Genomic DNA, 10289 nt, shown 5'->3' with positions numbered 1-10289 from the left:
GGTGTAAACTTGATAAACAAGCAGTCCAAGCTCCTGATCTGAGCTTAGAAGGATGCTGGAGAAGAAAGAACTGCTTGACAGATTAGGATACAGTCTCACGAAGACACGTAGAATGCCTCATCTCGTAACTCAAGATGACGCTAGTGAGCCAACCTAGAACACATTTAGTATTAAACTGTATAATTTTATGGATAATCAGAAGGTCGCAGATTTTTTAACTTTGTGATTTCCTAAAGACAAAAGGTTTGAAATTGGGAAAAACAGACAGCAGCAGCGTATACATAAAACTAATGTCCTGGGGCAGTCTGAAAACAATCTTAGACACCTTTCGAATGCCCATTGAGTATACAAATCTAACAGATTTTTTTCATTTTTTACAAAGTTTGTCTACTCATCAAGTGTTATTTCTGTACAAAGGAAATATTTTACACCCTAACCATCAGAGCACTGGATAAGAAACTTGTGTGTGGAAAACTCCTGCCCAGTCATCCGTATCTTCATCGGCACTTGTGCAATGATTAGACCTTATTTCCTATCAACGCATGTATCTCCAACACCAATTGCAGAGTCCAGAAATGGGCAAGCCCTACGGAATGAAAAACCCACAACTGGATCATTATCCACTTCCTCATTCCCGATCGTTGCAAATAATACAAAAAATGCAAGCAGGGAACCTATTTATCATGCTGCCCCAGAGCTTGCTGTAACTCCACCGCCATCTCTCAACCCTTGGAGGCACATATGTAGGGTTTTTTGCACACTGTCTGCAACTGGTCTCAACTTTCCTTGGGCATCTCCTGCTGAAGAGCCAGTTACTTCCACAGTTCGAGCCACCCTCTGTTCAGTTACTTCCACAGTTCGGGCCACCCTCTGTTTACATTTCTCCCAGTCATCAGCATGCGACCAGCAAGCTCGGCCTCCATGGCTTCCCTCCATGCCAAGGAAAGACACATTCGAGTTTTCACCAAATAAATATCTCAACCTTACAGAGACACAGTAAGGTAACCAAGCAGCACCACCCGCAGCATTAATGTGAGGCAAGTGAGCTGGATCAAGGACAACAGTCAGTGCGAAATCAACAGAATTATGGGGACGGTCATAATGAATATTGCTTTTCGCAGCAGATAAATTCTCAGAATTCTCGTCTATATTTAACCCAGTATGATTTTCAAGGCATAATTCAATACGGGGTTTTTGTCCTGGAGCTATTTCTCCACCTTGTGCCAGAACCAATCCTTTCTTCCATGCAATTAATTTTAAAAATTCTCTTAGAACTGATATGGGCAGGGTGAGAAGGGTAATGAATGATGCAACACGAGAAGCATCATAGGGCTCCGATGCTACCCGACGACTAAAATAGTCACATATTTCTCCAATTTCAGATTGAGTCAGTTCTTCTTGAGCAGCAGTATTGTTTTGTTGTTGTTGCTGCTGCTGTTGATGATGAAAGCGCTTGACGCTAATCACTTGAAGAAGAAGTTGAACTCTATGGACACTTACAGCAAACACATAGCCCCTGCAGAAAACAAATGCCATCAGATCATGGAAGAAAAATGACAATGTGAAGTCCCAGCACAAAGATGCTGCAAATACATAGCCCTTGCACAAGACAAACATGCTATGGCCTAGACTATTTAATGTTCACCACCATTATAATTAATAATTTCCAAGCAGGCCCCTGTCATTGGCTGTTTCAGCAATCCTGTTCACTTGTTCCATATTCTCTCAATTGTCTGTCTCTTCTCCATTGCTGCCTCTACAGTGGAGTATTAACTAAACGTAGTATTACAACAGATGGGTCCCTCATGAACACAAGAATGAAGCACGTCACATGTATTGTAATTTGTCCCATTTTATTATATTTTTCATTCCTGTATTTTCATGTATCACTCCTATCCCTCCCCATCCCCATCCCCATCCCCACCCCCACCCCCGAAAAAAAAAAAGGGTGTTCAGTAACTCATAGTAAACAACTGTAGCACTGTAGTGGAATGCTCTCTTTCTGTCTTGCTGTCATTGGCTTTTCTTGTTCTCTCCGAGTTTCACAAGGACGGACTAGATGCTCTCTAGTGTACAACAGTGTGAAGAAATACAATGATGTTACATCCATGTGGGCGTGCAAAGATTATCAAAGCACCATACCAATTACTGAGACACCCTCACTGATCAATGATCATTGAATAGCATGAAAAATTCTCTTGAACTAATTCACAACAAGGAAAAAGATTCTCTCACTTACCCCACAAAGAAGCGCAAGGCTGGCTGTTCCTGGTCCAAATTCAAGAGCGCACCTTCATTTTCCTTCAAAATTGACCCTAGGATCTCTTTCAAAAGGCCTGGTAATTGAGCGAAAAGCCACAGCACTCCAAGGTATTTAAGAATGCCTCTTAGAACCTTCTTAAGGGCAACAAGAGGAACCCATCCACCTCCATACCCTCCATCATCACCAAGACCAATAATGGCTGTATTCAGCTCTCCTCTAACATGAGCAGGGACACCAACACCTGGGGATCTGCGTATGGGCAATCCTGAGCTTAGGACAGCCAAATTTGATGATCCTGGAACAGCATTTCCAACACGATTCAAAGCAGCCACTTGGTTTGCTGCCCTAGATATTGCTGCAGAACCAGGAAGGTTAACTCTATTCCCATTAACACTTGACAGTTGAGAAACTGAACTTGGGTTAGGATTGTTAGAATTTCCCAGTCCAACTGTCTGCTGACCACCAGCAAAGCCAGGATCTAATCCATTCAGTTCTTGGGCAACATGCTCCATGATGAAAGGGCGAAACTGTGGACAGGGTAATGATCCTCCAACTGAAGGACCCCCCTTAGGTGGTGTTGCTGGTTGCAACCAAACCTGATCTCCAGCAAAGCATCGCATATCAACTGCAAAATTCTTCCGGTAAATAATCCGGATCCAGTAGGGGCCACGTAGTACAACAGAGACATCAATTGGCAACAGCGAGCTGGGAACAATGCCAGGGCCCCCTCGGGCAGCAGCAGCTAATATTGCAGCACTATGAGGATTGTGATTCCCAAGAGGTCCAGTAGAGATAGAAGCATTGCCTACGGAGCCAGAAGTTGACTGGCTAATATTATTCATCAAACTGCTAGGCAAAAGTCCCTGGGAGTGGACATATCCTGCCTGTTTTGGCATAGAAGCAACAGCTGCTGCTGCACCAGGAGCCCCTGGAGCAGGACCACCTCTTGCAGGGCGAGTTGCAGCGGCAAGAGCATGCAAGGGTCCGGCAGTTAGGCGAATGCAATCCAACAGGGATGCAACTTCAGCTCCATTTATAAAATCTTCCAGAAACTGAACAGAATACCAAATTCTAGAGATGTAAGTGCAGCTCGCACAAGTATAAACACAACATAACAAGAGACCACAAAACAAAATGAACTAAAACTAGACCAACGATAAGACCAAACAACAAAATTCCATAAAGCATCAGAATTTTACCATGAATATCAAAGTATAAATTAAGAAGGAAAAATGCTATTCATCAATAAAATAATTGACTTGCAGCATCCAAAATAGTTTTGCCACTCTAGTGTCAATCAAAGACTAACAATAAGGCATCTCAAATCAAATCAAAATACTAATACTACAAGACCAAGTGACAGCAGAAAACCACCAAAAAAAAGAGGGATAATCACCATAAGCCCCCTCTAAAAAGAATGTTGATCACAAAACTCCACAAAAGAATTCGTAACTGAAACTCTAAAACAAAGTTTTCACAATAATAATCCCAGATATTTAACTTTTATTGAACACTATTAACCCATAAGGGTTTCATTTAACACAACAACAATAAAATGTAACACACCTTAGTATGAGGCCAAAGTTGGTCAGGTGAAACATGCATTGTGCATCCTTCTTTACCCAGTTCCCACTCAACAACAAAGCGAGCTAGGACACCCGAACCAAAGCTGAACCACAAACTCACCAGTCCAACTGCCTCAATCCGAAATGCCCTCCTCATGAGTTCTGACAACTTATCAGCTCCCTCATGAGCATTTTTCCCTCCAATGGGTACTTTAACATCAGTGTTTGCACTGTTTTCCTCTTGTCTCTCATCTGCTTTAACTCCAAGCAGCTTACGCATTCCAAGAGCAAACATTCTAGCATTAGAAAGCCTTTGAATATCTGCAACAAGCTTCTTTATGCTATCAGACTCAACAGACTGGTAACTCAGGACAACACCATCTGGGTCATAACGAATATGGGAATCCACATCAGATGTATTTGCAATACGGACCCCAGAGCCCCAGGGAGTGCTACTGCTTCCCTTCTGAAGCTCCCACAAATCCCTGAAGTGCTGATCATTTATTTTGACATCCCAATACATGCTTCCAGGTCTCCCAAGCCGCAAGCAAATGTGTTGCCATGAATCACCTCTGGCATATGGAAGTCGGAACCATATATTTGAGGATGCATTTCTCAGACCCACTTCTTCAACGTAAGGAATGTCCAACTCGTCCATCTGGCTAGTTAGTCTGGCATGCTTAATGCAAAGTGAGCAATGCCTAACCACATGGAGCAGAGCAGAGACATAAATGCTCGAAGGTGCATTCCCTTTATTTGCTTCAGCAATAAGATTCCCATAGCTGTATCTCTCATTTTTAGAGACCATATCTGATGATACAAGCATCTGTGATGAAACCTGCTGAAAGTGAGCTGATTCTGAGGTTCTTCCTCTCTTAGAAAATCCTGCTTTAGCATCTAGGTCTTGGAGAGCTGGAATTAAACTCAGCATGTCTGCAACTGTACGCTTTCTTGGATTTTTTTCATGTATGGATACATCATGGCTAAGGCAGTGGGATCCTGCAGTATCTCCTGCTGTTTGGGCTGAAAAGAGGGATTTTTATAGCCAAACATGAGTAATATAGTAAGAGTTGGATAAAACAATCTCAGAAAACATATCCTGTGAATTTAATGAAAACAGATGAACTTAGAGAAAGTATCTTACATACGGGAGTTGTAGCTAAGGGGCTTGATCCAGCAACTCTGACAGGCCCAGCTGGAGAGCTTCTAGCTCCATTAGGTTTCCCATTTGATACTGAAATTCGAGAGCCTGTTGGTCGGGATGGAGATGACAATCGAGAAGGCCTAATCCCTGCCATTGCATCCTTCGACATGTCATTCAGCAGTCTTAGATGATCATCATCCATTGGGGAATTAGAGCCAACCTCAACTGAATGTGGAGATCTAAGAGAAGACAAATCCTGATCAGATTTGGAAGCTGATAATTTTTTCACAGCTGTAGCCCTTCCTAGACCAGACGATAGTGAACTGAATGAATTTGAGTGCACTGGTCCTTTCAGATTATTTGATGGATACAAGGATCCATTATAGGGAGAGGCCACACCAGAAACTTTTGCCATGCTATTCACCTGCGACACCTGCATACCTGCTTCCCACTTAGGAGAAGGAGTTCCGGCTTTAATGGAGTGAAGATTCATTGGAACAGAAGCAAAATGAGAAGCAGGAGATGCATTGAATGAAGAGTTAACATTCTGAAGAGGGAATGAAGGTGCAGATGCCCCTTTCTCAAGTTCGAAAACTTCATCAACAACTGATGAAAAACTTGACAGAGAACATCCTGCAATTGGCATGCGACCCTCTAGATGAAATTCAGATGGAAGACCATGTTCAGTGGTCTGGTTATAGTTAACAGCATTCTGCAAAAAGCGATTCAATTTTCCCAAGTCAAAGACACTCAAATTCAGCTCATCTTCAAGCATCTGCATCTGGCTAACATCAATTTTCTTCAAGCGCATTACAGGAGTTGAGTCAATAGAAGAATGAGTTTTTCCAGATGAATCCGGTTGCATCTCCAGCAACTTAAACAGAGGTTTGAAATCCTTATCAAGTTGCACCAACAGAAAATACAAATTCCCATAGTCTGGGAATCCCATTAGCAACGTAGTTGAACCAGTCAAAAGGTTTTTAGGTACTTTCAGCGCAGAAAAACCATTTTCATAAACCTGCAATGTTACATCATCTGTTTAGTCATTTATACCTATGAGTGTCTAGGTGAAGTTCAAAATTCAGAGCCATCTAATAAGCTCAAGTTAAAGCATTCATTTTTCCCCTCAAGTAAAATTTACCTTGAGGCCTAAAAACCTGCCAATAGATGCAAATAAGTGCAAGATACTTTTGCTCCTCATACTAATGAAGACTTCAGCTGCAGTTATACTTCCTTGATTTAAAGCTTCTTCACAATCCATCAACACTGAAGGCATAATTATATTTTGGGATGATCGAAGAAGAAAGCGGCCATTCCTGCAAGCAAAAAAATGAAACTCGGAAACTATACAGAAAATGGAGAATCCATCCACTAACAATGCAGTGGAAACATGGCCTTATTGTCTGTGGTTTCTGCTATGAAACAAAGAAGCTTGTTGTACAAGAGAATAGACATCTTCAAACATGTTTTAGTTTATCAATAATGAGTGTTTTTAATTCCCCTTCCTTTATGCACACTAGATGATTGCCATTTATCCTTTCAAAGAACAGCAGAATCTACACGTGTGCTTGGAGGGGATAAACAATCTACCTTTAAATATAAGACATACTTCATACGAAATATATATGATGACCCCTCAAAAACAATTTAATATTCTATAACCCATCATTCAAGCTTGCTCTGATCCTATTTTATAAACCCTCCCCCCCCCAAAAAAAAAAAAAAAAAAAACAAAAACAAAAGAAAGAAAAGAAAAGAAAAAGACAAGCATCTTGTGACAGGCCCATAAATAGCAATGGTCATCAAAATGAAACGCATTCCATCTGCATGGATAAAGGGAAGACAACCTTATATTTATTCCAAGGGTAAAAAAAGAAGATCCATAGGCTCGAACACACAGTACATCCTGCCCCTCCAGTTCCCCACCATCAGACTTGGTTTCTTTCTGCATACAGAATTCAGTCAAGGGAAATAAATAATTTGGCATGATATGCATTTAAGATCATTACTCCAGGAAAAAAAATGGCACTGAACGATAAGGGTAATATCCTAAGGCCAAATGATCCTCCATGAAGACAGTCTGAAATACAACATAAGAACTATGGCTCCTTCACTATTTATGCACCACAAGTTTCTTGACTAGAGATTTAAAACTGGCAGAAAGTATTGAAAATCTATAAGACAATAGAACCAACCTTTTTATGGTCAACATCAGGTTCATCCACAAGGAATTGAAGAACGACGTCACCAGCAACACGGAAAATCTGAACATTTTTAACCAGCTCTTTCTGAATCTCAAGCAATCGAGTATATCTATTACAACATATTGCCCTTAGAAGCAACTTCTCAACATCAATACAACTTTGGTCAAGGGAGAATTCTGCCTCCCTTCCATTTACAGGATCTATAACAAAAGTGCTATGAACACATTTTATCTGCAGATCGGGTCCTGGTTCAATTTTTATAAATGGGCACATTCCTGAGTCAGATACGGTAGAATGTTTATCCAAATCTAGCCAATATACAATTTTCAACCCTGGTGTTCGTAAGCCAGATGAATCAGCTTCTCCATCTTGAATTTGCTGAGTGGAACTACTACTGCCATCAGATATGAGCTCAAATCGAATTGCATCTTTCCATCTTCCTTGACGAAGTGCTTGTACTTGCCTTATGACAGTATCCATAACTAATGCAATGCAAAGCTCATGAAGAATTGAATATAGTATCATAAATGGATTCTCTGCCGCAGCCATTCTGCGCTCCAAATCATCCCCAAGAGCATGCCGTCGCATTTCTTCTAGTTTTACAGGCCCACTTCTCTCACCAACAAGCAATTCCATATGTAGTATCCTCCACATTGACAGGTGCCCTCGGTAGCCAAGAGTAACTAAAACCTTAAATTCACCTTCAACACGAAGCAGTGCTGTACCATCAAACACTTTCACCTCAGAAATTTCCTTTGGCAGTGAAACTTCAAGCAACTTAGATCTCACAAGTGTGTCCAACTTTCTCAAGGCTGGCTTCTGCTGATCCTCTGTTAAGGTGCCATGTATACCCACATCTTCTATACATTTTGGCAAACGCTCATAAGACCCAGTGAGGAGCACTTCTATAGCAGATGGAACATCATAGATAGGAGCACGAGCTTGTTGTAGCCCCTCATGCATGAAAAATAAAGAATCTGCAGCTTGGATAAAACAAGCATCATGACTTGACAGAGTTGATTGAAGTTGCTGACAATATTGTATCAACGGAATCTGCAAAACAAAAGTAAGCTGAGTTAAAAAAAACAATATTATTCCCACATGAAAGTGGCCCTCTGTAACTTGCACAAGAAGCAAAAGCCTAAAGTTAACTTTAACACATTAGATTTTAAACAAAATTAAGACTTCTCAAATTTCAAATATATGGGTAATACCAGTGTTCTTGAGTTGTTATAGAATATTGAGTTTCAATGGCAAAGTCAATGCCTCAGGAGGTTGGTTTCTTCTCTAGTTTATTTTTTCCTTTGACATAAAAGGTTGCCACCATCTACACTTCAAATATTCATAATGCTGTCACTTAAGATTCTACACGAGGACTATGCACAGCAGAGGATGCTTGTTTAGCAAATTTTCCTACTCGTCTCACAAAACATCCATGATTGCAATAACCCACCACACATGCAAACGTTCATTGGTTTCTTAGTTCACACGATCATACTGAGTATTGCCATCAACTCCCTTCCTCTTGAAATTTGGTGCCTTGGTCAATGGCACAACATGAATGTAAAGACCATAGACACAGCATATGTTTATGTAATTTTCAAACACATACTTTTGGCAGAATAAATAAACCGATCAGATAAAATTGCAGCACATATCTGAAAACCACTGTTCATAGAGCTTGATCACCGGTGCTGGTATAGCTCATTAAACTCTCTAGTGCCATTAATTTTCCAACTGATAAATACTGCATTTCCTGCTCCACTTACACAATCTACTGGTGACAATAAACTCTTATACACTACGCCCTCCATCACGTTTACGTTTACATGCATGTGGGGATATGTTCACCCAAGCCTCCTACCGAGTTCAAATCTTAGAAGGAAGTTTTAATTCAAATTATTGCACAACAGAGATAAATCTGATTTAACCTTCTATAAAGAGCACTAATATAACTAGTAAACAAGAGTCGGTCTATCAAATTTCCTAGCATTTCACACAAATCAAGTCCCAGGAAAAAGCTTCAGAATTTCTTCCCGGTTCCACATTTTAAATAAGTACTGACTGACTCCCGAAGACAACGTACAACGATTCAAGCTAATGAACCCAAACTCAAACTCCTTATCCAATCAGCCACCTAGTCAGTGACTTGCCCGGGGTCACAAATTCAGAAACACCCCTCCAAATACTCATGAAACCAGCACTCCCTTATTAAATTAACAATCTTATAACAAAACCCACAAAAATTCAATCCTTCATTCCTTACCATCACTGTTATTTTATACATAAGAAAACTCAAATAACCTAAAATCACAAGTATTCAAGTCAAAAACTAAAAGCCCTATAAATCACTCAAAAGACAAAAAAGAAAAACCCAGAATTCCCCTCCTTCAGAAACAAACTCTTCAACACAAAAAACCAAACAATAAAAAAAAAATCAATCTTTTCAAAACCGAACAATTTTTTAAGAAAAAAGAAAACTGACCTGTTGGCACCATTTAGCAAGGACATTAAGTCTAAGCATACGCTGTTGAGTCTCAAGCAAGTACTTTAAAAGACTCATCTTCTTCTCGGAATCAGATTGGTCAGTGGATTTGGATTTGTCCACCAATTCTTTCAAAGAAAGAAAGGATTCCTCAGCAGCTCGACTCACCAGCGTCGAGAAATCCACAGTATGTTGCCCTAACTCATCCATTTTCCTGGATTGAAAGAGTTAGGGCTTTCTTTCTTTCTAATATTATTGGATCTGCGAATTATAATTCTTACTATCAGGCATGCATAATAGAAGAAGCTAGGGTTTTGTTTTTATAGTTTCTAAGTTTTTGAGTCGTGTGTTCTTTGAGGCTTCGGGGAAAGAGAGGGATGTCTTGTGATTTGGCGAGGAAAATAGATTATTTATTTATAAAAGGGCTCTCTCTCTCACTCACACACACACAGTCAGTCAATCTCCACTCTTTCTTGCTTCTTATTTATTGTCGTTGCGAGGGAGAGGGAGAGGGTAGTAGTAGTTTGATTGTTATGTTATTTATGATTCGAAGCTTTTGGAGCTATGGATGATTCCCTCTTCTTACCACTTCCTTTTCGCCTCCTCACCATTCCTTTCTCTTTTTGGT

General features: G+C 40.4%; 1 protein-coding gene across 2 annotated transcripts; it reads right to left on the bottom strand.

Moving 5' to 3' along the window:
- Positions 1 to 212: 212 nt before the first annotated feature.
- Positions 213 to 10289, bottom strand: LOC105131227 (mediator of RNA polymerase II transcription subunit 14-like). 2 transcript variants are annotated; one of them, XM_011034100.1, is made up of 9 exons: positions 9662 to 10289; positions 7168 to 8229; positions 6820 to 6917; positions 6114 to 6288; positions 4973 to 5990; positions 3830 to 4851; positions 2240 to 3315; positions 868 to 1516; positions 213 to 834 (listed from the first exon to the last, which is right to left on the bottom strand). In XM_011034100.1, exons 1-9 carry the CDS (start codon positions 9869 to 9871, stop codon positions 682 to 684), a joined length of 5463 nt encoding a protein of 1820 aa, XP_011032402.1. In that variant the 5' UTR covers positions 9872 to 10289; the 3' UTR covers positions 213 to 681. The 2 variants fall into 2 exon arrangements, with proteins under 2 accessions (XP_011032402.1, XP_011032401.1); XM_011034099.1 differs by having other exon boundaries at positions 213 to 1516.

Source organism: Populus euphratica, unplaced genomic scaffold, assembly GCF_000495115.2.
Source record: "Populus euphratica unplaced genomic scaffold, PopEup_1.0 scaffold103.1, whole genome shotgun sequence".
Lineage (NCBI taxonomy): Eukaryota > Viridiplantae > Streptophyta > Magnoliopsida > Malpighiales > Salicaceae > Populus > Populus euphratica.
Note: the sequence above shows the minus strand (reverse complement) of the source record. Positions and strands in the feature narration are given on the sequence as shown.

What these genes read in the sequence shown, in the direction of transcription:
- LOC105131227 (XM_011034099.1), bottom strand. Translation starts at nt 9,871, where the DNA reads ATGGATGAGTTAGGGCAACATACTGTGGATTTCTCGACGCTGGTGAGT. An exon ending in GCAGGTTTTTAGGCCTCAAG is followed by an intron (nt 5,991 to 6,113) that starts GTAAATTTTACT and finishes GTAACATTGCAG; the next exon opens with GTTTATGAAAATGGTTTTTC. An exon ending in GCCTTGCGCTTCTTTGTGGG is followed by an intron (nt 1,517 to 2,239) that starts GTAAGTGAGAGA and finishes TGTTTTCTGCAG; the next exon opens with GGGCTATGTGTTTGCTGTAA.